Source organism: Stegostoma tigrinum, chromosome 25 (genome assembly GCF_030684315.1).
Source record: "Stegostoma tigrinum isolate sSteTig4 chromosome 25, sSteTig4.hap1, whole genome shotgun sequence".
In the NCBI taxonomy this organism is placed as follows: Eukaryota; Metazoa; Chordata; class Chondrichthyes; order Orectolobiformes; family Stegostomatidae; genus Stegostoma; species Stegostoma tigrinum.
Genome location: NC_081378.1, coordinates 24,707,150 through 24,733,810, shown reverse-complemented (window position 1 = coordinate 24,733,810; position 26,661 = coordinate 24,707,150). Strand labels below are relative to the sequence as shown.

At 40.6% G+C, this 26,661-nt stretch overlaps 1 protein-coding gene across 4 annotated transcripts in view; it reads right to left on the bottom strand.

Annotated features, from left to right (window-relative positions):
• Window positions 1–26,661, bottom strand: part of LOC125463218 (tyrosine-protein phosphatase non-receptor type 12-like) — a 117,847-nt gene that overhangs the window by 8,964 nt on the left and 82,222 nt on the right. For 2 of the 4 annotated variants that reach the window (XM_059654579.1, XM_059654581.1), the window contains exons 13-17: window positions 24,954–25,918; window positions 16,210–16,287; window positions 5,530–5,627; window positions 5,385–5,415; window positions 624–746 (exon numbers count right to left, since the gene is read on the bottom strand). In XM_059654579.1, the coding sequence (XP_059510562.1) occupies window positions 624–746; window positions 5,385–5,415; window positions 5,530–5,627; window positions 16,210–16,287; window positions 24,954–25,918 (1,295 nt within the window). Of the gene's footprint in view, window positions 1–623; window positions 747–5,384; window positions 5,416–5,529; window positions 5,628–16,209; window positions 16,393–24,953; window positions 25,919–26,661 lie in introns of those variants that run through there. The other 2 variants (XM_059654580.1, XM_059654582.1) reach the window with 2 other exon arrangements.

Sequence of the window (26,661 nt, the reverse complement as noted above, 5' to 3'; positions counted from 1 at the left end):
AGGATTTTAACTTCTACTAAGTAATTAAGTTTAAAAAAACTTATGTAGATTTCAACTTACTTTTAGAAAAGTTGCTAAGTCATAAAGAGTCTTTCATTAACTTAAATTTCTAACAGAAATGCACTGGAGTGCTATGATAATCCAATAATATGAAGCAACAATGTGTTAAACAAGGGGTGGTTAACTGTGGGTTTAGGTCTATGATTTCTTGGAGTAGGTCCTCACCTTAGCTGGAGAGGCATAGAAAAAGGCATTATCTTTCCCCCATGTGCAGGAATAAAACAGGCCCAGTTCCTACAACCCAACTTGTCCAATTCCAGTCTACTACTGAAGAGATGACATTCTGGAAGCAGCTCATGTAACTGCCCCAACAGGGACAGTGACTAATTCAAACTTAGTAAGGCAAGTAGTAACCATTTCTCAAATAGTTCCAGAATAATATCTTTGTACATGATCATTTTGGTTGGGGGAGGGGTGGTTGCAAGCAGGGACATGCTTAAATTAATAGCCAATGCAAGATAAATAAAGTCTCCACACTGCAGGTCCAAATTTCCAACTTGTATGATTACTCAATCCAAGTTTAGAGGGACAGCAAATGTAACCTTACAAAATTACACACTCACCTAAATCAGAACCACGTTCTCTTTGTTTTGTACTTGTTTCTGAGGTTTGGTCTACCTCACCCTTTGCTGTAGTAACTAATTCTGAATCACCTAGCCTCCCACTATCCTGCGTTTCAGATGTATCTGAAAGAAAGTGTGCGGATAATGAAATAAATCCAATTATTAATTTCTCACAAACATCAAAACAACTTCAAAATGGGTGCAGTTGATAAAGTACTTCAAATAACAGTACAGTAGTATACAATTTACCTAAAAACCTTCCACTGAGGTTCACAACCACTTATGAACGAAGAACTGCAAAGTTACAGTAACTTCCGGATGTCCAGCGTTATGTTGAGGACAGCCGAAGAACAAATTTGTCGCAGTAAAAATATAATTTTAAAATCTTACAAAGCATAATTACTACTGATACCTTCTCTAAGGTTGTGTAGTACTGATTTGTATGGCAGAGGTCTGTCAGTGGGAAGTGCTGGAAGTTACTCAATGGACACTTCAAAGTAGTGCTGCCGATTCCCAAGGTTAAATTTACGTCTAAAGGGGATTAACCTTCATTGGTAACTTTGCTATCTTTATTTTTATCAACCTCTTTGCACTCTCAACATTTGTCTCAGCACACCAATCACTCAAACGCTCCCATTTCTAATTTTTTGGCCCAGATCCATTTGATTCTCTTGTCACATCAGCTTTCTATTTAGCATTTCTTCTCCAAGTGACAGAGAAAGTTGCATTATGACATTTCTTAGATAGGAAATGTAGTTGAATCTTCAATCTATGCAAACTTAATTTTACTTTGTAGCTGGCATTAAAGTGAAATATGGAGTTTAGATTCTATTGTTGCATGATTTGAGCTAGTTTATTTTCAAGGACTCCACTGCTGCAGCTGCCTTTAAAAGAAACAGCATAAATTAATTCAGAGGAAGTGATGTTTAGCCACTTCTGCCTAAACAAAGCAACAGCTTATGATTGGTGAGCATTTCTTGTCTTAAGTAAAAAGGTTTTCAATTTGTGTTTACATCTATAGTCTTTTCTCCTCTCTTAAGTGTTCAATAGGTAGAAAACCAAAATTGTTTTCTTCTTACGCTTCACTTGTAACATGCTTCAAATGTAAAAAGCGTAGAAAAGTGATTGATTAATATTTTAAACAAGATATGATATGGAGGCGCTGGTGTTGGACTGGGGTGGACAAGGTCAGAAATCATAACACCAGGTTACAGTCCAACAAGTTTATTTGAAATCACAAGCTTTTGGAGCCTCGCTCCTTCTTCAGGTGAATGAGGAGCAAGGCTCCGAATGCTCGTGCTTTCAAATAAACCTGTTGGACTACAACGTCACGTCGTGTGATTTCTGACCTTAATTAAAATATGACAGAGATGGTAAGCCATGTGACGCACTGCAGTTGCAGTATCTGCAAGGTGACAAATAAAGTGATCGCCAGTGAACACATCTATAACAAGTATTAGCAACTCAAGCAACTTTGGATCAGAGTCAAGATGGTGAAACCTGAAGTGCAGACATTTGCATATCAGGATGTAGACATTTAGGTAATACAAACAGTCAAATAACCAAGGATAGGGTAGTATGACTGCAGGAAGGCAAGTATGGGGTCAAACGGGCAGCTCTCAAGGAGCACAAGTCTCCATAACCATCCCAACAGTTGTGGGGACTACAGAGTGGATCAACAAACTTGTCATGTCACTGTGGTGTCATTGAGGTGGTGGATTGAGTCATTCAGGTGGTGGAAGGAGATGGGAATTGTTAGTGGCAGGGACGGTACAATTAGGGGGCTAGATATTGTTCTTTAGAGCCACATGCATGAGTCTCGAAGGCTATGTGTCTACCTGGCGCTGGATTTAAAGGACATCTTCTTTGAGGCAGGAGTGGAACTTTTAACTGGAGAGGGGGATCCAGGTGTCATCATTCACATTGGTGCAAAGACATTGACAGGACTAAAAATGAGGTTCTGCTGAAAGATTTTAAACATTCAGGAGCTAAAAACTAAACAACCAAGTTAGTATTCTCTGAATTACTGCCTGTGCCACATATAAACTGATGTGGGTTAAATAAATCGAAGAACTAAACATATAGCTCAAAGATTTTTGTAGGAGAATGGGTTGCTTTTATGGTGCGCTGGCAGTTTGGGGTAGAAAGGAATGTACCAATGGGACAGGCTTCACTTGTATCATGTTGGACCTAGTATCCTCTTAGTGAGGAAGTAGCAAAGTATAGAGGGCTATAAATTAAATATGAGTGCGTGCATGCGTCCAAGTGCACGGGTAGGGATGGTGGACGGTATGTGTGGAGGAGGGCAGATGTATGAGAGTGGAGCGGTTTGAGTGTTTGCAGGTCAGTGGTCAGGTGGAAAGAAATGAAGAATCTTTTCATCAGTGAATCAAGGGTCAGGGGAATAAAGCAGGAAAATTCAGCTTAGACTCAAAAGGCAAATATCCTACTTATATTCCCAAGTCTTATGATGTTTATCAAGGATAATGCTTCCTTATTACTGTGCGAGTAGAACTATAAATTGCAAATTATTGCACATTTGGTATGTAGCATGGGCAAGCATGTCAGCTACAACTAATATATGCTAAATTGAACTGGGAACAAGAATGATGAATAGACCACAATGCAAAGAAAAACTGTAATGAACAGCTCATTGTGGTGGCCAATGGTTCAAAGTAAAAGGAATTTTAGTTGGATAACATTCATTTTTTCACGATTTGGAAATTACACGGATATTCTGAATGGTTCTATAATTTCATACTACAATCAAATCAATTTAATTTTATACACAGAACTACAGGCAGTTTTGTAAAGCTTATGCACCTGATCAGTTTGCTGCTTAACTGATTTCTTTTTTTAACTACATTGTTGAACACTTTTTAAAAAGTGCAGTTGTATTTCAAAAAGAAGGGAAAATGAAGGGATACTTGTTTGATCAATTTGCTGCTTGGAATTTTGGACAAGAACGAAACGTGGCTCATTTTCACTCTCCTGGATGGATAATGTCAATGCACTCCTAACATGGAGAACACATTACATTACCGAAACATTCTTGAATATTCTGTGATAAAAGCTAGCACACAGAATTTTCAGCAAATCATAAAGCAAAGTTCTAGTAGTTGAGAAAGGCTGTTTCATGAGAGTAACTGAACAAATCATGAAGCACTAAACAAGCTTTTATTTAAGTGGTCAAAGGTGCTTAAACGCAGAAAAATAATTGTCCATAAGTGGAAAGTTGGCATTCATGTAAAAGGTAATATAATCTGTCACTACAATTATAAATTTAATCCAGTCAAACGAATTAGTTCAACTAGGAGATCGCCCCAGTCACAGTATGTATTATTTACAAGATGTGCATGCAAGATATCTATAAGAATGCATGTAAGTAAGGCAAGAGGGGCAAGTTCAAAAGGAGATGCAAGGGGCAATATTTTTTTAAAATACAGAGGTAGGAGTCTGGTATATGCTGCCAGGAGTGTTGGTGGAAACAGATATGGTAGGAACATTGAAGGGACTTTTATATAAGCACATGATTATGCAAAGGGACATGGACCAAGGGCAGGTAGAAGGGATTAGTTTAATTAAGCATCACATTCAGCACAACATTTTGGGCTGAAGGGCCCATTCAGTTCTAAGCTCTTAAGTTAAAGGTAGAAAATGTCAAGACATAGCATTTAGCAGAATACCACAGCTGGGAGGAACAATCGAATTTGGGCTTGACATTTCTAACACTGTTTACTATGGCGCTTTCCTCACCTTTTGGAGGAACCTATTTTTACTTTTTTTTAAATTCAAAGATATAGAGTTACTGGCAGGGCCAGTATTGATTTTACATTCCTAATTGTCCGAGAAGTTGAAGCGAGTTGACTCCTTCAACTATTACTGTCTGTCTAATCAAAGTACATTCACACAGAGCTGTTAGGTACACAAATCTAGGCTTTTGACACATGAAAGGTTTGTTTGAGTCAAGATAATATCTAACTTGGAAGAAAACACATAGGTGGTGCTGGCCTCATTCACCTTCTGCCCTTCTCTTTCTAGACAGTACAGGCCTTAGATCTGGCAGGTTTTCTTTACTGAGTACTGAAGAGCTGCTGCAGTGAACTTGTGGACATTCTGCAACTACGGTGCACCACTGAAGAAGGGAGTGCATTTTTAAAGTGAAGAAAATCAGAGGACTTGATTGTAAATGGTGTTCAGTTCAAGCATTCTTGGAATTGAACTCATCTAGGCAAATGGGAAGCGTTCCAGCACATTCCCGACTTATGCCTTATAGGTGGTAAAGAGACTTTGGGGAAATCAGGAGATAATTCACTCACTCACCACTATCAAGCTTTTGAACTGCTTCTGTAACAGTAGTGGTTATATGGCTGGTCAGGGATGACCTGCAGGATGCTACACGATGGACATGCCAAGTTGAAGTCTAATTGATGGAGACTGATTTCTATAATTAGTCTGCATCGCTACTACTGTCATATCATATGACCTTAAGGATGGCTGAAGGCAAACTAGAGAGCATGGCTATTTCTCATTCAGAAATTCCTATGTTCCTGGAAGTCCACAGAATTTAAGACTTTAATAAATTTGTAGCAAGCTATGATGGGCAAAATAAACTGAAAAGATTGATGCTATCTGCAGGAGAAAAATCAAATATTGGGAAGGCAATAATTTATCTTTCAATTCATTGAGTACAGATTATTAGCTCTGACACAAAGCAGTGAGAAAAGGATTTAATTTAAAATATTTTTAGTGATTGCTCACTTGTTCTTGAACTTCGAGGATTTTTCAGGCTCTGTTTTGAAAGAAGGAAAAATATTAAAATAGTTTCAAAGATCCAAACATCTTAGCAAATTAATGTTTTAAAGTTAATTAACTATGCCATTACACTGCAGTGTAAAACCATTACCTTACTCCTCACCATCTTTACTTGCTCAGTTGTCTGTTGTTGTGGAAAACCACTCCATTCCGCAGACTTCCCAACATGAGAAGGCCTAATAGGGAAGTCTAGAGAAAAATATTTAACAAATCTGATGACTGTTAAAATGAAAAATTTACCAAATTTTTCACCCCAACACTCTTTAATATCTAAAAATTAGGACAAGCACTTACAGAACGTGTGACAATTATAAATTTGATGTATTCTACAACTGATAATGTTAACATTATGACAAAATTAGTTCAAAACTAGTATTCAACTGACTCAATATAACCATATCACGAGCATTAATTTGCCACAGAAGTATCAGAATCTGTACCAGAGTTAAAACTGTGAAAAATTTAACCGATGATCAACTTTAAAGAGAAAATATTTGTGCTGAGCAATGGAGGCTTTATTTTTGTAAATATACTGCTATCAATTACCTATTTTGGAGCTGAAACAATGGATTCCGAGGTGAGGAGTTCCAGTACACAACAACTGAGCAAATCGTAACAGGTATGCTTCATCTAAAAATTGTATCTCCAATACTGCACTCTCTCAACTCTGCTTTGAATTAAGAGCCTTAATTATGTGATTAAACACTGAGCTTCTCACATGGAAGTAAGGACACCAATGACTGAGCCAACCACACAAAAATTAACAGCCAAGAATCAGTCCACAGTAGGTTTTTAAAACAAGTCACACCTGAAAAACCAATTTTTCTCTAAAAATCACAGACCAGAAAACTTGCTAATCATGTTCCAAGTGCATTTGTTAAGCTGTTTATAAGAGAGATAACAGCTCATTGGATTAAGTGGAATGTAATAGTGAACAGATATAATACAAGGACAAAGACAAAAAAGGTAGAGAATAAAAGGAGATGACTTTTAAAGCGAAAAAATGTGGTAACTTCTACTTCAAAAAGATTAATCATTAGAGTTGCTTTACTACACACAGGAGTGATTTGGCCATAAAACAAATGAAACAATAAATTTTCAGGAAATTAAGGTAATGGTGCAGGGATAAGATATAGCTGATCAGGTAGTAAGATCAAGCATTGGCATTTAGCCATTTCTGAAATGGTTAATATTCTACTTAATTTTTCAATTATAAATATACCTTAAAATTAGCTTACAAAGAATATTTCCTTCACAAGATGATAAAATGAATCCTAGGGTCTAAAAAGTAGTCAATGCAATAGTTGACGCATTCATTTTAATTTTCCAAAGTTCTCTATCATCAGGGATGGTTACATTAGACTGGAAACTACCAAATCTAACTCCTTTAATCAAGGGGATGGGAGAAGAGACAGAAGGAAGACACCTACTAGAGTTAGGTTTCTTCTGACACAGGCAGAGTGTCAAAAGCTATGATAAAAGGCATTAGGAGTGGTCACTTCAAAAACAGTTTAAGGCAAGCAGACAGTCAACACTTATGAAAAGGAAATTATGTTTAATAGGTTATTGGAGTTATTTGAGGAATTAAGATGTGTTGTGAATAAAGGGGAACTAGCAAATGTATTTTTCTTATCTCTCCAAAAGGTACCACAAGTTACGTTAAATAAATGAGTGAAGGTCTGACAAATGGGGCATGATGTGGGAAAAATGCAAAATTCTCCATGCTGGCAGGAATAAAAAAAAGCACATTACCAAAATGGAAAGGGAATGCAGAGTTCAGAGACTTGGAGGGATCTGCGAGTTCTAGTTTTAAGAGCTAGTCGGCACAACATCAAGGGCCAAAGGGCCTGTACTGTGCTGTAAAGTTCTATATTCTATGCACTTACAGCAAGTTGATTAGGAAAACTAATAGAGAGTCACCAATTATTACAAGGAGGTATCAGTGAAACCAGCACAGAATGCAACCGGCAGAGCGGAATGTGGCAGACTGGCAAGTGAGAGAATTAGGTGAAGTCAGGGAGGAAGATTTTTCATTTTTTTCCTCACTTTCCCCAGACTACTTTCACAGATAGATGCAGGCAAGACCAAGGCCCGATTTGTGAGATTACAAAGAGATTAAATGAGAAGTACCAGGGATAAGACAGACAGAATAAGAGAAGGAAACCAAGGTTTAGTAAATTTAGTCATACTGTCAATCAGACAGACCTGGTTTAGGGAGGGGCAGTACTGGCAAATCAAAATTCAGGGTTATAGGATCTTCAGTCAGGAGAAGGGAGGGTTGTAGGAGGTTGGTGGCACCATATTATTAAGGAGTCAGTTACTGCACTAAGGGGGGAAAAATGTCTTGAAAAGTTTGTCAAACTAGGCTTTACGGATATAGCACAGAAATATAAGAAGGGCAGTCACACTGCTAGAAGTCTATTTCTAGACGCCCCAAATAACCAGACAATAAAGGAACAGATATGTAGAGGGAGGCGTGTTAAAAATCAATAGGCTGGTTCTCTTAGGGATTTCAACTTCTCCAACATTAGTTTGGGTAGTCATAGTGAAAAGGATTTAGAAGAGTCAGATTTCTTAAATGTATTCATGAAAGCTTTTTATATCAACATGTGGAAGGTGCAACAGGGGACACTTGAGCAACCACAATACCATACGTTTTAACGTTTGTTACAGAAAAGGAAATAGTGGTCTGCAGAAGAGTATTCTTCAGTTTGAGGAAATATTTTATAAGATTCGGCCAGGGTGGACTAGGAATGGCTACTTTTGGGTAAGTCTACAGCAGACTAGTGGGGAGTCTTTCAAAACGGAATTGGCAAGAGTACAGGCCCAACATGTCCTTCTTAGGATGCAACGTAGGAGCAACAGGTCCAAAGAACTGTGGATGTTTAGGAATATTCAGGACTGGCTAAGGCGGCTGGCTCTGAACAGGTTTAAAGGGGGAAAATCTGCAGAGGCCCGAGTGGGGCTTGGAAAGTGCAGTGGGGAAGTTAGGAAAGCAAATAGCAGAGTATAGAGAAGGTATGCAAAACCAGTACTGGGTAAAATTAGGGAGAATCTGTGTTCGATATCAAAGGGAAGAGGATAACAAGGGAAAGAGTAGCTCCCACTAGGAATCAAGGTGACAGTCTGTTCGTGGAGCCAGATAGGTAGGTGTTAAACAAGTGCTTCACATCTGTCTTCACTTCAAAGGAGGACATAAGAACAAAATTCAAGCGGAACTGACAGGTTCTTGAACAAATTAACATGTGGAAATGAAGAGGAATGGGAGGTTTCGGTGAGCTTAAAAGTAGACAAATTCCCAAGTCCAGATGGATTTATCGCAGGCTGCTGTGGAAGACAAGGGAGGAAATTTCAGCTCAAGGGGGGCAGTCTATGATCAGACGGCATAGTCTCAGAATAAGGGGTAACAATTTACTTATAGAATCCCTACGGTGTGGAGAAGCAGGCCATCTCTGTAACCCTGCATTTCCCAAGGCTAACCCCACTTAGCCTGTACATTTGACTTAGCTGAACAAGAATTTCTTCGGAGGGCTTGGAGTCTTGGGAACCCCTTGCCACAGACAGCTGTGGGAGCAGAGACTTCTTTTAAAAAAAAATCACTCACAGGATGAGGACATTATTGGCTAGGCCAGCATTTATTGACCATCTCTCACTGCCTAGGGGGCAGTTAAGAGTCAAAAGCAAGAATGACAGTTTCCTTCCTTAAGGGATATTAGTGAATTATGCTTTTTTCCGACAACCAGCAATGGTCACGGTCATCATTAGATTCTTAACTCCAGATGTGTATTGAATTCAAATTCCACCATCCACCAGGACATGATTTGAAGCCAAGTCCCCTGAACATTACCTGGGTCTCTGGATTAACAAGCCAGTGAAAATTCGACCAGGCCACTGCCTCCCCTAAAGTAATATATACGTGAGGCTTGGATGGATGGACAGACAGGCAGGCAGGCAGGCTGGCTCCAGATTAGTAGGGGAATTCAGGATCACAGAGGAAACACAGAAAAGTAGGTATGAGGAATGTTGGATCAACCAGGATCCTACTGAATGGTGGAGCAAGTTTGAGGGGCAAAACAGCATACTCACATTCACATTTGTTACAGACTGGAGGACAGCCGATGTGGTTTCAATTTTCATGGATGAAAGGGATAAACCAGGGAATTACACACCAGTGAGGCTCACAGTAATAAGGGAAGTATTGGAAAAAATTCTGAAGGAAAGAATGAAATCTTCATTTATTGACAAAAGCACACTGGATATAGGATAACTTGGCAAGTTGATCCAAACTGGCTTAGTCATAGGAAACAAAGGGTGGCATCAGTGTTGGGCCCCTCTCTGTTCATAACATATATAAAGCATGTAGAAGAAAAGGCAGGGTTGATGTTAAGAAAGTTTGCAGATGTGATAAAGATTGGCTGGGTGATTGACAGTGAGAAAGGAGGTCTTATGTTGCAGAAGGATATAAACGGATTGGTTGGATCAACAGAGCTGAACAGGCAGATGGAACTTAACCCTGATTACTCTGGAAGTAACACCACAAAGGGTGGTTACACACAAATGACAGGTCACTAGAAAGCTCAGAGGAACAGGGGGATCTTGGAGTGTTTGTTCACAGCTCCATGAAGGCAGCCGGATAAGAAATGAGACATATGGGACATATGCTTATATGTTGGAGCAATACAGAACTTTGGTTTGGCCAGAGATGGAGTACTATGTGCAATTCTGGTCACTACACTCTAGGAAGGATGTGATTACACAAGCAGGGGTGTAGAGGAGATACAGCCATGCAGCACAGAAACAAGGCCTTGAATCCAACTAGTGCATACCGACCAAATTTCCCAAACTAAGCTAGTCCCATCTGCCTGCATTTGCATTCCATTACTACTTCTCCAGCTTCGTTTTCCAGTGGTCCAACTCGTGCCTCTCCCTTAGCTTTTAGGTTTCTTTAAAGAAAAATCTCTTGCAATCTTCTTTCATATTATTTGCTAGCTTGCTTTCATCTGCTACCCCTTACTGATTTTTTTTTTTGAAAAGCTATCCTCCGCTCATTTTTAGATGGTTCCCAGTCATCTGGCTTTCAACTAAACTTCATATTAGAGATTCAACAGAATGTTGACTGGGATGGAGCATTTCAACTAGAAAGAGGGTGGAAAAGTTCAGGTTGTTTTCTTCAGAGCAGAGAAGGCTGAAAAAGAATCTCATTGAGGTGTAAGATTATGAGGGGCATAGACAGGATGGATAGAAAACAGCTGTTCCCTATAGATAAAAGGTCAATAACACGGGGATGTAATCTTAAGATGAAATGCAGGAGATTTGGAGGGGTTTTGAGGAAACCTCCTTTCACCCAGTGTGGTGAGAATCTGGGACACACTGCCTGGGAGGCTGGTTGAGGCAGGAAACCTCAAACCGTAAAAAAGTAGCTGGATGAGCACTTGAAATGTCATAACATTCAAGGCTATGGGCCAAGTGCTAGAAAATGGAACTAGTGGGGAATTTGGAGTAGTTTTTGTCAGTGCAGACTCAACAGGCAATGTGCCTCTTCTGTACTGAATGATTCTAGGAATTGGTTAAAAAGGTAGATCAGTTTTACTTCCGTTTGCAGGGTTTTGAAGGACCACATTGAACCATGTATGGTATTGGTCTCCTTACTTAAAACTCTGAAGAAGAGTTGTCAAGACTTGAAACATTAGCTTGCCCTCTCTCCATGGATGCTGCCTGACATGCTGTGATTTCCAGCACAGATTCCAGCATCTGCTATAATTCACTCCCAAAAAATCCAGAGGGTTGTGACAAGGTCTATTTGGAAAGAACGTGCCCTCATGAGAATATCTAGAATTAAGGGTCACTGTTTAAAAGTAAAGAGTCACCCATTTAAGACAGATAAATATAACTTTTCCTCATGAGAATCATGAGGCTTTGCGTTCATCACCTTTTGAGGAAAAAGGACTCGAATCCTTCAAAATTTTGAAAGGGGTAAATAGATTGTAGTCAGCAGGAATGTGAAGTTATCACAGTAGCCACAATCTTAGTGAATGCCAGAGATGACTCAACAGGCCAAGTGACCTACTTTTGGTCCTAATTCAAATGTTTGCATTATGAATGGTTTTACAGGAATATTACAAAAAGGTGCAAGGTGTTTGCTTTGGTTACATTTATTATAAATTCAGCACAGTCAAAAGCACAGAATTCAGTAGAAGTGGTAGGGATAGATTAGATTAGAGTCTAACTGCTCTAATGTAATGGCTTTAGACATGAGGATGAGTATTATATCAGAGATCAGGAGTCATTAGAGGGAACCAGGTTGCAGGAAGATCAGTGATGAGTTATTGTTACAGAATAAGGTCAGTACAGTTTTGAATGAACTCAAGTTCAGAGAATGGAGCCTGAGCAACTGAGGTGACAAAGGCATGGATGGCTGTTTCAATAACAGATGGGCTGAAGAGGAAGCAGCCCTACTATGCAATTTTGAGATAGCATTTCAGAGGTCAAACAAGGTGCAGAGGTGTAAACAAAATCTGGTTCATCGAGTGAAATGGCTGCCATGAATTTCATTCCTTTCCAAAGGCCAAAGAAAATAGTTCCTGCCTTCTCTATGGTTGGAGAGTGTAGGAGTAGTCTAACGGTCTGAGAACACGGGAAGGATTTTCCTGGGAAGGAACCAAGGGATCGGTTAAAGTGTGTTTGCTTTAATGCAAGGAGTATCAGGAATAAAAGTGATGAACTTAGAGCATGGATCAGTACCTGGTGCTATGATGTTGTGGCCATAACAGAGGCATGGGTTTCTCATGGGCAGGAATGGTTGCTGGATGTTCCAGGGTTTAGAACATTTAAAAAGAATAGGGAGGGGGGAAAAAAGAGGAGGGGGTGTAGCACTACTAATCAGAGAGGGTATCACAGCTACAGAAGCTTCCTTTGTCGAGGAAGATCTGCCTACTGAGTCAGTATGGGTGGAAATTAGGAACAGCAAGGGAGTAGTCACCTCGTTAGGGGTTTACTACAGGCCCCCCAATAGCAGCAGGGAGATTGAAGAAAGCATAGGTCGACAGATTTTGGAAAAGTGTGCACGCAGTAGGGTTGTTGTAATGGGTGACTTTAACTTTCCTAATATTGATTGGAACCTCCTTCGAGCAGAAGATTTGAATGGAGCTGTTTTTGTAAGGTGTGTTCAGGAGGGTTTCCTAACGCAGTACGTTGACAGGCCGACGAGGGGAGAGGCCATTCTAGACTTGGTGCTCGGAAACGAGCCGGGGCAGGTATCAGATTTTGTGGTGGGAGAGCATTTTGGTGATAGTGACCATAACTGCCTCACATTCTACATAGCTATGGAGAAGGAGAGGATTAGGCAGAATGGGAGGATATTTAATTGGGGAAGAGGAAACTATGATGCGATTAGACATGAGTTAGGAAGCATGGACTGGGAGCAGTTGTTCCATGGTAAGGGAACTATAGACATGTGGAGACGGTTTAAGGAACAGTTGTTGGGAGTGATGAGTAAATATGTCCCTCTGAGACAGGCAAGAAGGGGTAAGATTAAGGAACCTTGGATGACGAGAGCGGTGGAGCTTCTAGTGAAAAGGAAGAAGGTAGCTTACATAAGGTGGAGGAAGCTAGGGTCAAGTTCAGCTAGAGAGGATTACATGCAGGCAAGGAAGGAGCTCAAAAATGGTCTGAGGAGAGCCAGGAGGGGGCACGAGAAAGGCTTGGCAGAAGGAATCCGGGAAAACACAAAGGCATTTTACACTTACGTGAGGAATAAGAGAATGGTCAAAGAAAGAGTAGGGCCGATCAGGGATAGCATAGGGAACTTGTGTGTGGAGCCTGAGGAGGTAGGGGAAGCCCTAAATGAGTTTTTTGCTTCTGTCTTTACGAAAGAAACCAACTTTGTAGTGAATGAAACCTTTGAAGAGCAGGTGTGCATGCTGGAATGGATAGAGATAGACGAAGCTGATGTGCTGAAAATTTTGTCAAACATTAAGATCGACAAGTCGCCAGGCCCGGATCAGATTTGTCCTCGGCTGCTTTGGGAAGCGAGAAATGCAATTGCTTCGCCACTTGCGAAGATCTTTGCATCCTCGCTCTCCACTGGAGTCGTACCTGAGGACTGGAGAGAGGCAAATGTAATTCCTCTCTTCAAGAAAGGAAATAGGGAAATCCCCGGCAATTATAGACCGGTAAGTCTCACGTCTTGTCTGCAAGGTGTTAGAAAGGATTCTGAGGGATAAGATTTATGACCATCTGGAAGAGCATGGCTTGATCAAATACAGTCAACACGGCTTTGTGAGGGGTAGGTCATGCCTTACAAACCTTATCGAGTTTTTTAAGGATGTGACTAGAAAGGTTGATGAGGGTCGAGCTGTGGATGTGGTGTATATGGACTTCAGTAAGGCATTTGATAAGGTTCCCCATGGTAGGCTCATTCAGAAGGTCAGGAGGAATGGGATACAGGGGAACTTAGCTGCTTGGATACAGAATTGGCTGGCCAACAGAAGACAGCGAGTGGTAGTAGAAGGAAAATATTCTGCCTGGAAGTCAGTGGTGAGTGGAGTTCCACAGGGCTCTGTCCTTGGGCCTCTACTGTTTGTAATTTTTATTAATGACTTGGACGAGGGGATTGAAGGATGGGTCAGCAAGTTTGCAGACGACACAAAGGTCGGAGGTGTCGTTGACAGTGTAGAGGGCTGTTGTAGGCTGCAGCGGGACATTGACAGGATGCAGAGATGGGCTGAGAGGTGGCAGATGGAGTACAACCTGGATAAATGCGAGGTGATGCATTTTGGAAGGTCGAATTTGAAAGCTGAGTACAGGATTAAGGATAGGATTCTTGGCAGCGTGGAGGAACAGAGGGATCTTGGTGTGCAGATACATAGATCCCTTAAAATGGCCACCCAAGTGGACAGGGTTGTTAAGAAAGCATATGGTGTTTGGGCTTTCATTAACAGGGGGATTGAGTTTAAGAGTCGTGAGATCTTGTTGCAGCTCTATAAAACTTTGGTTAGACCGCACTTGGAATACTGCGTCCAGTTCTGGGCGCCCTATTATAGGAAAGATGTGGATGCTTTGGAGACGGTTCAGAGGAGGTTTACCAGGATGCTGCCTGGACTGGAGGGCTTATCTTATGAAGAGGTGTTGACTGAGCTCGGCCTCTTTTCATTGGAGAAAAGGAGGAGGAGAGGGGACCTAATTGAGGTATACAAGATAATGAGAGGCATAGATAGAGTTGATAGCCAGAGACTATTTCCCAGGGCAGAAATGGCTAGCACGAGGGGTCATAGTTTTAAGCTGGTTGGTGGAAAGTATCGAGGGGATGTCAGAGGCAGGTTCTTTACGCAGAGAGTTGTGAGAGCATGGAATGCGTTGCCAGCAGCAGTTGTGGAAGCAAGGTCATTGGGGTCATTTAAGAGACTGCTGGACATGTATATGGTCACAGAAATTTGAGGGTGCATACATGAGGATCAATGGTCGGCACAACATTGTGGGCTGAAGGGCCTGTTCTGTGCTGTACTGTTCTATGTTCTATGTTCTATGTTCTAAAATCCAACTTTTAATAGTTGATGGAATTTAAATTAAAATAAAACTGGAATCGTAGACTAGTTTCAGTGATGATGATCGTGAAACTATCACTGATTGTGAACCAAATATGTTTGTGTGGCAATGTCCTTTAGGGAAAGAATTTTGCCATTCTGATGTGGCCTGTCCTACATGTGACTTCACAGTAATAAAGGTTCACTCAAGTGATCTGGGAAAGCCACTCAGTTCAACAGCAATTAAGGGTGGTCAACTAATGCTGGTCAGAGATGTCCATATCCCAAGAAAGAATAAAGGAAATAAAAGCTGGAGGTGCCAAGTTGGGTGATAGACAAACAACCCAACACACAAGCAACTTGCACACGTTTTTTTAAAAAGTGTTGCAAAATGTACAGCTGGTTGTCTTTATTGGATGTATGAAAGTGAATCAAATCTGGTGTCTCCAGAGGGTGTCACAAAGGTCAGCATGTAAATAAGGAAGATCTGGACAAATATAGGTTCTGGGGCAAGGAACATACTGCCTCAACAGTGGGTCACAGGTGGTATCTACAATTCAGCATCTAAAAAAAAAAAATCACAGCAAATTGTTTCTATACAATCACAAAGAATTCCGAAAAAGGCTACACTTTTTCTCATAAGGAAGAAAACAAATGGTGAAACACTCCAACGAGGTACCAAGTGGTTTCTGACTGGCAATTAAATATTATGGTAGCAATTATTTTGTCTTCAGTGAATATAATGGCTCTACTCATTTCCAGAATAGTGTCACTGGGTGCCAAAATGTACAAATATGTCTGAACATCATGAAATAACAGCATACTCAGTGGTAGATGTTAAACACTTCAGATCAACAAATGCCAGTGTCAAAACTCCTCATTACATTAGGTGTCAAGTATCAGCAATGTGAACTTTGACTGGAACTGGTTTACACAGATCAATTTTCAAAATTTTGTACAAACTTCTGATAGATAAAAGCCACTTCCAAGTTCAAAATTACTGTTGCTTAATTTTTGTTTTAAAAGCTTGACTCAGAGATTTGGAGCTACCTAAACATTCATAACAATCAATCTACCAAGCAGAAATTAGATAATTCTGTTCCTGTCCCCATTTCAGTATTTAGTAAAGTTTTTCTATCCAGTCACTGATGGTGGCTTAGAGGATCCATGAAACAAACATAACTCAGTGTCCACATGACTTGAGCAAATGATTTGAGCAACTCCATACCAATTAAAAAGAGAAATCTTACCAGATTCATTAGCCACAACAAAAGATTCAGGAGTTCTTTCTGGTAAAGGTGGTGGACTGTCTTCTTTGCTCCCAGAACCTTTCAAAGTAAAATTTCAAAATGGATTTGTTTTGAGTGTTTGCAGCTGGCACTTTACTCATTGTGGACCTGATATGCTATCATGAAGGCACTACGAAATATGATCTGCAAGATAAACGTATTTCAATATGTGCTATCATGCTAATACAAGAGCTGTTACTGTCACACAATCATAACTGTGCACACACCTTTATTTTAAATACACATCTTGCCAGGATGCAAATGAGGAAGGCAGATTGTACCAATCATGGAATATTGCCACAGGTGAGGATTTTCTGCCCCTTCCCCCCGCCCCCGAATAACAGCCTTCCACATCTCTGACAGGAGATTAATGTACTTGCAAAATAGCTTGACTTTCCTTTACGTTAACTGTCAGAAATACAGGGCTATATCTCAACACAGACAATTCTCTCAGTACAGAACTGTTGGGAGAAGGAAAACCATGCACCTTTACAGAATTCTGAGGAAGGGTCACCGGACCCAACAAGTTAACTCTGATCTTTACTTCAGAGATGCTGCCAGACCTGCTGAGCTTTTACAGCTACTTCTGTTTTTGTACCTTTACAGAGTAGTCAGCTGCCACATTCAGAAATTGAAATGTCCAGAATCATAAAGACATTTTGACAGTTGCTGTCAAATGGCCAGTACATTAGGCAAGGCAGGTTAGGGTATGGATGGGCCAGGTGGTTGGCTAATTGATGCAGTGTTTAGGATGGATCAAGATGAGGGGGAAGGTATCAGATTCAGCCAGACATATTGATTCTGTGCTTAGGAATGGGAGTGTTGGGTCTAGATTTTTGGGGTGAGGGGTGGTGTGGAGCGGGGCCAGGTGAACACTTGCTCAAGAGTTAGACTTTACATTTAATCATCTAACCTTACCTAAGTAATTATTTACTTAATTTCATTGGAACACTCCAAATCTTCGATATAAACGGATATTTTTGAATTCCAAGTGTAGGGGAATTGTTGAGCAGTCTTCAATTTCTCAGGCAATTCCTTCAGGGTCTGCTACAATGGAATTTCTACAGGTCCTTATGTGCATCACCTATCCATGTGATATAAAAATAGTCTGACCACTAGAAGATCTGGCTTTTAGCCATAAACATTAATTTCAATAAAAAGCCCTTATACCGAAAACAGGTCAGTGCACTTCGTGTCTATATTTAATCAAACACTTCAATGCAAAACTTTGTAGTGTTTCTCCTTTACCAAAGTTTGCAATTTTAATGAAAAGTTACTGGACACCTTGCCCAGTTTGGGCAACAAGTGGATGCAAACTGTACATAGCCAGTGTGACTTCCCAGAATGTTGATTTACGAGTTCCTTCCTGATCTGGCCCTAGGCCATCTAGAGCATGGCCAGATACTGCTCACTCTTTACCATGATATGCCCAGCCTATGACTGTTCATTTCTGATTGCACTCCATTTTTTCCAGTGGCTTTGAGTTACTTCCAATCAAGCTGACCATAACAGTTCCAGTCACCATACAATGTTATTGGTTTTCAGTCATGTTACATAAAATTTTAGCAAATAATCAATTATCCAGAAAGTAAAACAGAACTATGACTGTTGGAGAAGGCTTAAACTGATTTGGGAGGAGGTGGGATCCAGAGTGAACATTTGGCAAAAGATGATGAATGGCTAGATTTCAAAGAGACAGTAAGTGTCAAGAAGGAACAGATATTATAGGCCACTTAACACAGAAGGAAGTTTAGCTAACAAAATGTGAGGCTGGATGAACACAGCAGGCCAAGCAGCATCTCAGGAGCACAAAAGCTGACGTTTCGGGCCTAGACCCTTCATCAGAGAGGGGGATGGGGTGAGGGTTCTGGAATAAATAGGGAGAGAGGGGGAGGCGGACCGAAGATGGAGAGAAAAGAAGATAGGTGGAGAAAGTATAGGTGGGGAGGTAGGGAGGGGATAGGTCAGTCCAGGGAAGACGGACAGGTCAAGGAGGTTGGATGAGGTTAGTAGGTAGATGGGGGTGTGGCTTGGGGTGGGAGGAAGGGATGGGTGAGAGGAAGAACAGGTTAGGGAGGTGGAGACAGGTTGGACTGGTTTTGGGATGCAGTGGGTGGAGGGGAAGAGCTGGGCTGGTTGTGTGGTGCAGTGGGGGGAGGGGATGAACTGGGCTGGTTTAGGGATGCAGTTGGGGAAGGGGAGATTTTGAAACTGGTGAAGTCCACATTGATACCATATGGCTGCAGGGTTCCCAGGCAGAATATGAGTTGCTGTTCCTGCAACCTTCGGGTGGCATCACTGTGGCACTGCAGGAGGCCCATGATGGACATGTCATCTAAAGAATGGGAGGGGGAGTGGAAATGGTTTGCGACTGGGAGGTGCAGTAGTTTGTTGCGAACTGAGCAGAGGTGTTCTGCAAAGCGGTCTCCAAGCCTCCGCTTGGTTTCCCCAATGTAGAGGAGGCCACACCGGGTACAGTGGATGCAGTATACCACATTGGCAGATGTGCAGGTGAACCTCTGCTTAATGTGGAATGTCATCTTGGGGCCTGGGATAGGGGTGAGGGGGGTGTGAGGGGGGAGGTGTGGGGGCAAGTGTAGCATTTCCTGCGGTTGCAGGGGAAGGAGGGAGTTTAGCTAGGTTGGATGGTACTTATTTTAATGTGAGGAGTGGGACAGGCAGAGGAGTTGCAGGCACAAATTAAGAAATGGGAGTACGATATTGTTGCTATCACTGAGACATGGCTGAAAGACAGGCAGGATTGGCAGCTCAATATTCCAGATACAAGGTCTTCAGTCAACACACAGGTTTTTTTTTGGGGGGGAGGTAATGTTGGGGGTCACAATATCGGTCTGTGAATCAGCTGCAGTAATAAAGGGAATGGTATTTCAGAAAGGTCCTGCAAATTAACCCACAGGGTTAAAGCTTAAAACAAAGAAGGAATGTGATTATTTCTGGCAGTGTACTATAGGCCCTGTAACAGCGAGAGAAATAGAAGATCAAATATGTCGGCAGATTTCAGAAAACTGAAAAAGTAATGGAGTAGCGATACAAAGGGATGTCAACTTCCCCAGCATTCACCAGTTTATCATAATGAGAAATGTTTAGAGGAAGCAGAATTATTAAAATGCATCCAGGAGCTTTAAGATGGCTTATAAAAGGCTCTACAAGACAACACACAGTCCTGCACTTAATTTTAGGCAATGAAGCCAAGAAAATGATGTGACTGAAGTATTAGTAGGGGAATTTTGGCCAAAGTGGATTGGGAACTGATATTTTTAGGTATATTGTCAGAGAATAGGTTGCATTGAAGGAGGAAATAGGGAATACAAAGCCTATACGTTTGAATAAAGCGTAGGACCAACAAATCCAATGAACCCTAGCTATCAAGGGCTAAACAGGTCTACAAAGAGAAAGAGGGGCTGTTGGCAGATAGAGAGCTCAAAACAGAAGCCCTCGAGGAGTACAATATGCAAGGGAATACTTAAAGGGAGAAGAGCAAAAATGGGGCTTGAAGGAATGACAGTTAACAAAGGAAAGCTAAGCCATGTTACAAGTACATTATGGTAAAAGGATAACTAAGGAAAGAGTTGGGCCCACAGTGGTAACTTGTGCGAAGAGTCAGAGGACACAACTGGGGTTCTAAATTAATGCTTTTTGTCAGTGTTCACTAGTGAGTGGGATGTTATGGGTATAGAAATCAGGGAGAAGGACTGTGATATAATTGAAGAAATTACCATAGCCGGAGAGGAGGTCCGAAGTGATCTGGCAGATTGAAAAAAGTTAATACGTATCCAGGGTCAGAAGAAATATATCCCAGGCTGCTGAGTGAACAAAGGAAGAAGGAGCAGGGATCATCAATTCCTCTGGCTACAGGACAGCTGTCAGAGGAAGAGACCCAATGTGGCACTATTATTCAAGAATGGATCAAGAGATAAACCAGGAAACCATAAGCTAATTAGTTTAACCTCCATCGTGGGGCACTACTGGAAACAATTCAGAAAGATGGAATTAATGCAGTTGGAGAGAGAGGGATTAATCAAGAACAGTCAACATTGTTTTGTTAAAAGGGAAGTCATGACTGATCAACTTGATTAAATTTTTTGAAGAGGTGGCCAGTATAAATTGCTATAAATTGACAGCTCAAATATTGTACTGGTAAAGACAGACTGTCAATTATGAAAGATAGCAAGGTGTGGAGCTGGATGACAGCAAGCCAAGCAGCATCTTAGGAGCAGGAAAGCTGACATTTCGGGCCTAGACCCTTCATCCAGGCCTGAAACATCTGCTTTCCTGCTTGACCCGTGTTCATCCAGCTCCACACCTTGTTATCTCAGATTCTCCAGCATCTGCATCTCCTACTATCTTGGAGTCAATTATGAAAGTAGGGTTTATCCTTGCACACTCATATCTAATGCAAGATGACTCAGCTTGAATGAGATCTCTAGCTCTTGTGCTTTTTTGGAATATAAAATGTTTTACCCTAATGACAATCTGCTGACATCTGGTTCACACGAATAAACTTTAAAAAAGTTCTGAATCGTATGTTATTGCAACTGATGCCATCTAAAGATCAGACAACAGGAAGTGTTCCTCTGCATTTGGTTTAGTTTGAAAAAAGAAAAAATATCATGGCAAATTCAAAGTCAAATTGTGGCTAAATATGGAATAGCTGAGTTACTGATTAGAGTTCCAACGCAAGAATCATACTGGACTCAAAACTGGACTATTTTTCTCTCAACATGTCACCAGACCTGCTGAAGGTCTCCAACAGTTTCTATTTTAGTTAATAAACAAACAAGACAACTATCCTATTGGAGTAACTCCTCTGATCAGATTCTGAGGTAACAGACATGGAATTAGGTAGTTTTAGGTCAGATTAAAACCATCAGGCCAGAATTTTCTGCAGCCAAGCACGGAACAACATTGCCAATTAAATTTGGTCTTAGTAATACTCTCTGCTAACACCAGATAATGATACAGGAAGGAAAACAGGGATCTGTGTAAACAAGGCAATCCTCACCCAAATTAGATTGATGATTTGGGAAAATAAGTCAGCACAATAACTGTTAAGGAAGCAGAAAGTGGAGTGGATAAATTCAAAGTCTATTTGGAATTAAAAGAACTAGTCAGAGGTTGGATGGTGAGCAAGAAGAAAGGTTAAACAAATTTTTCAATGACATTCGTAAACTCCAACATCTGAAAAACTTACCTGAATCTACACTTGCAATCGTTAACACTCCATGCTAGACTCTTGTTTGGCAATTAAAATTTATCTACCGTTAAAAAGGGTGCTTTCATTTGAAATGACAGAAGTTAGCTTCCTGCAGCTAGTTTAGTTCCTATCAACTGTGCAAATTTAGCTGCATCGCAATACTTCATCCATATCAATGGTGAGGCAGACAGCAGTGTGTCACAATGTGAACAGCCAAACAAGAACACAAGTTTTGAATACAGCATTCAAGCTTATTTGCACCTCACCTGAAGTTGCTGGACCATTTACACACAAATACTAGAAATCACCATTAGCCCATTATTTTGACAGCAGAATCTGGCCAATTCTGTTTGATAAGAAAGTTTCTCAAGCATATATAGTTTTCTTCAAAATTATGCTGAAAAAGGTCAAAGTTTATCAACTGAATATTTTTGATCACTCCATCAGATATCAAGAAACAGCTAGAGGCACTGGATGCCACAAAGGCAATGAGCTCAAACAACATTCTACAATAGTACTGAAAACTGGTGTTCCAGAACTTGCCAGTCACAGTCAAGCTCTTCTGGTACAGTTACAACATTGGAATCTACCTGACAATGAGAAAAATTGCCCAGCCATGTTCTGTACACAAAGAGCAGGTCAAATGCAGTCCCCCAGTTACCATTCCAGAAGTCCATTCTCCAATCATCAGTAAAGTGATGGAAGGAGTCAACAACAGTGCTATGTGCAGCATCCACTCAGTGAAGTCTAGGTGGGTTCTGTCAGGACCAATTAGGTCCTGACCTCATTACATTCTTGGTTCAAACATGAACAAAAGCCCAAAATTCCACAGATGAGCTGAGTGTGACAGCCTTTGACATCAAAGCTGCTACACAAATTGACTGTAGCATTAAGGAGCCCTAGCAAAACTGGAATCAATAAGAATCAGGGTTAAACTCTCCACTGGTTGGTGTCAAATCTGGTATCTAGAAAGACACGGTTGTTGGAGTATAGTCATCTGACCTCAAGGGCACCTCTGCTAGAATTCCTAGAGTCCCAGGCCCATCCATCTTCAGCTGCTTTAAACGATCTTCCCTCCATCACAAGGTCAGAAGTGAGAATGTTTGCACAATGTTCAGCACTATTCATAATATCTCATACCGAGGCAGTCCATAGTCAAATGCAACAAGATTGGACAATAGCTAGGCTTGGACTGACAAGTGACAAGCAACATGGGTTTTCTACATGAGCCATGGCTGTCATTGTAGTTATTTTGTTTCCACAACAGTGTTAGAATAATTCTAAGATTTTGGTTCAGCAATAATGGGGGTGGGTAACAAATATCCAAATCTGTTAGCTAGATGACATTCAGATGAACTTGTAGCTAACAGCATTCCCAAAATGCTGTAGCTTTTGAATTTCTTTTGAACAGATAGGGTGGTTAAGGCAGCATTTAGCATCCTTGGCTTCAATGCTCAGACCTTTGCATATAAGAGCTGGTGTGTTATGTTGAGGTTGGTAAGGCCTCTTCTGGAGTACTATGTCCAGTTCTTGTCATCTGGTTACAGTAAGGATATTATGAAGCTGAAAAAAGTTCAGAAGAGATTTATCAGGATGTTGCTAGGAATGGAAGGTTTGAGTTCTGAAGAGGGGTTGAATAGGCTGGGCTTTTTCAACTGGTGTGTAGAGGTTGAGGGGGCAATCTTATTGAGGTTCATTAAAACATGAGAGGCAGGGATAAGGTGAATGGCACAAATCTTTGCCCCAGGGTGGGGAATTTCAAGATTACAGGGCATATTTTTAAGGCGAGACCAAAGATTCTGGAAGAGATGAGGAGTATTTCTTTTTACACAGAGTGGGTGTGTGGAATGAACTTCTGGAGGAAGTTGTGAATACCAGGTACAGTTCCAATGTTTAAAAGAAGTTTAGATAAGTAAATAACTAAGAAATGTTTGGGGGCATCTGGGCCAAGTACAGGCGGGTGGGGCTAGTTTAGTTTGGCATTATGGTTGACATGGACTGGTTGGACCAAAGGGTCTTTTTCCAGGCTGCATGACTCCTGGGTAAAGTTCACAAAGCTGTCAAAGCCAGCATAAACTGAAGCTGCAATGCAGCAGTTACATAAAGCACTGATCAGACAGATAGCTTTTCCCTGGATGGTATCAAGATTCAAATATAGCCAACTACTCCCTTCTAGGTACTTGGTGAGTATTCTATCACACACCTGATGTGAGCTTCATAGACTTCTACTCCACAGAAAATAGTACAGGGACAGAATAGGGAACCGCCCACAAAAATATGAGAATACCTAGCTGATGCTGTAAAGAAAACAAAATGCATGATACTTCCTGCAGCAAACGATTGCAACACATACTGAAATTTTCTCCCCAAAGCCAAAAAGTCCACAACCTAGCACAGCACAAAAATCAGACACTTTTAATTACACATCTCAGAATATTGCTCATTCTTTTCTGAACCTTTTTTTAAACACTAAATATTAAAACGGACAATATACTATCCCTTTGTGTATAACACCAAAATACAAAGAGGAAAAATAACTGAGCTCTCAGTTAAGTACATTACACAGGAGCCAAACAGTTGAATCAGATAGCTCCTAACAGTCTCACTCAACAAATTTTCAAACATTTCATCTGCATAAAATTCAAAACAGGGGGAAAAAATGACTCTGGTAAAATGTCAAAGTCTGCACAGATGCTGGATCATTAAATATATTTAAGGGTGTGTTAGTTAAATTTTTGACTCACAAAGAATCAAATTATGGAGGACAGTTATAAAGTGAGATTCAGTTCATTAAATCAACAATGATTTTATGGAATAGCAAAGCAGGCTTGAGAGGCCATATGGCCTCAACCTGCAGCTAATTCGTGAATTCTGTACAACAATACTCTGGATTTTTGAGAGAAATAGAAGTAGTTAGCTGACATAACCAGACCTTGACTAAAACTAGTCAATCACTCCAGCATTTAAAAGGCTTTCTCACAACACTAGTTATAATTTAATTTAAACAATAACAATTGAAGCAGTTGTCAGTTAGGTGCAAGTGGTAGAATGCTGCTGGAGAAAACAGGACAGGCATTTTTTTTCCCCTTACCAAGGTAACTGATGGTTCATATGTCAGGTTTATACAAAACTGAATATTTTGATGAAGCTTGTATATTTTCCATTTTTCAAATCTATATGATTAAAACTATCATTGTAATATTCATTCACTTTGTAAATATCAAGCAGAGTCTAGTCAAATTCGATAAACACAATTCCATAGCAGATAAGCTTGGATACCATTTTTTTTTAAAAAAGGACACTGTTTAAAATCAGACTTAAATTTATATATCCGTTCATTATAGAGCAGTAGCAATAAAGTACAAATAACTAATGTTAATATGCAAGGTGAAGTTTTACATTGTAATATTTTAGTACTGTGAAGATAATGAAATAATTGGTGCTTTCCCCCAAGAGTGTATCGGGCTTGTTACTATGAAGAAATACTTACATTCCTCGGGTCCTAAATTTAGTGTGTTGGGTGAATGTTCCTGAGCAATAAACATGGGTGATATTTTTCTGGTCGAAGGCCTTTCATTTTGTACGGTGGCCGTAACAATGGCACTTGTTAAAATACTGGTAACATTTCTGGGTACAGCTGTCCCAACATCCATCTCTTCGGGCTCCGAATCAGAGTGCAGAGGATTAGTAAAACTGAGGGGTGCCATATTCACACCACGGTCATCAGTGTCCAGAGTCAAATGCTGAATTACAGTTCGGTCTTTTGATGATGTTTTGGCTGGTGCAGCAGATGCTTGGGAAGAATGGCATTGAGTAGTGCACAGTTCATCACTAGTGGAAGATTTGCTAAATGCAGGTGGTGGACATTCGTGGCTTGCCTTGTTCCACAAAGCATGAGCTCTTTCCTTAAGTGGCAATTGTACAGGTCTCAAGACAACATCAGAACTGCCCACTTCCTCGGCAACATTCACGTGACGAACGTCCATTTCTGAAGCTGCAGAAATTTGTTCACAGCTTAGTTCCACTGATTTACTGGTTTCCTGATTCTCAACTGCTAATGCAGACTTTGCTTTACTGAATGATACTCTGTTAAAAGAGCTGCTTCCACCAGGTGGGGACACTTCAAAACTTTTGGGTCCTTCTTGGAGTGGTATTTTCTTTATTTCAATACTCAGTTTCCTTTCTAACTTTTTTTCAATCGGGTCAATGTGCACAGCACAATTTTCATTCTGTGTGCAGGTATCCAAAGTTTTGTTGTAATTTTCATTGAGGTCTGTGGGAGGTGGTGCTGTAAATGAGTGCACCACTGGCTTAGGATGGTAGCGGTCATTGTCTTGCCACACAGTAGTAACAGCTGGGTACGCAGACGGAGGAGAAGGAGTGAGGATCGGTGGTACAGGTTGGGGCTCCGGAGGCTGCAATATTTCTTCTTTAGCATCTCCTTCCAACAGGCAACTTATTGGGTTATTGTTGATTGGGTGGTGGGAGAATATGGAAGAAAAAATATAAAAAGGGTTAGATTGTAGTGCCACTTAGAAGATGCATTAATTCTACCTGCAAAGGCAAACAATCCGAACTCAAAACTGGCAGCAAGTATGCAAAGTTATAAACAGAATCAAGTACATATCACTGACAACATTTTTGATAGTCTGGGTTTCAAAGATGATCTGTTGTTACTTTAAGTCAAAGGCAAACAAAATATTTGGCTAATATTTAAGTGTACTTTGAGCTGGATACACAAAATACAGCAAAGTAAAACACTGGTCAATTTCAAACTTTTTTTCCCCCCGAGCTATATAATTATTGTAGTTCCTGGCTGCCGCTTTTTCTGCCACAGCTCAAAGAAATTAAGAGCTAAATTAGCTCAAACTGCCTTCGAGAACTTGTTCATCTGGCCTGGATTTAAACAGAACTTTAAGAACTGTTCTGACAAAAACTATCAATTTTCTTTGCGGCAATACCTTGCAATCATTATCCTCAAAGAACTGATTGATTTGCTATCATGTTTCGTAACTGTTAAAAGATTCTAATTCATTAAATCTTATCCTCTGTACAATGAAGTTAGAAAACACAATGCACAATTTTCCATAATTGTATTCAACAAGTAAAAACAGAAGTTCACCTCCAGTATGCTGCGGCTACACTGTCACAAAAATAAAGTCCCCTGTTGTACCAAATGACCACAAATACATGAGGTG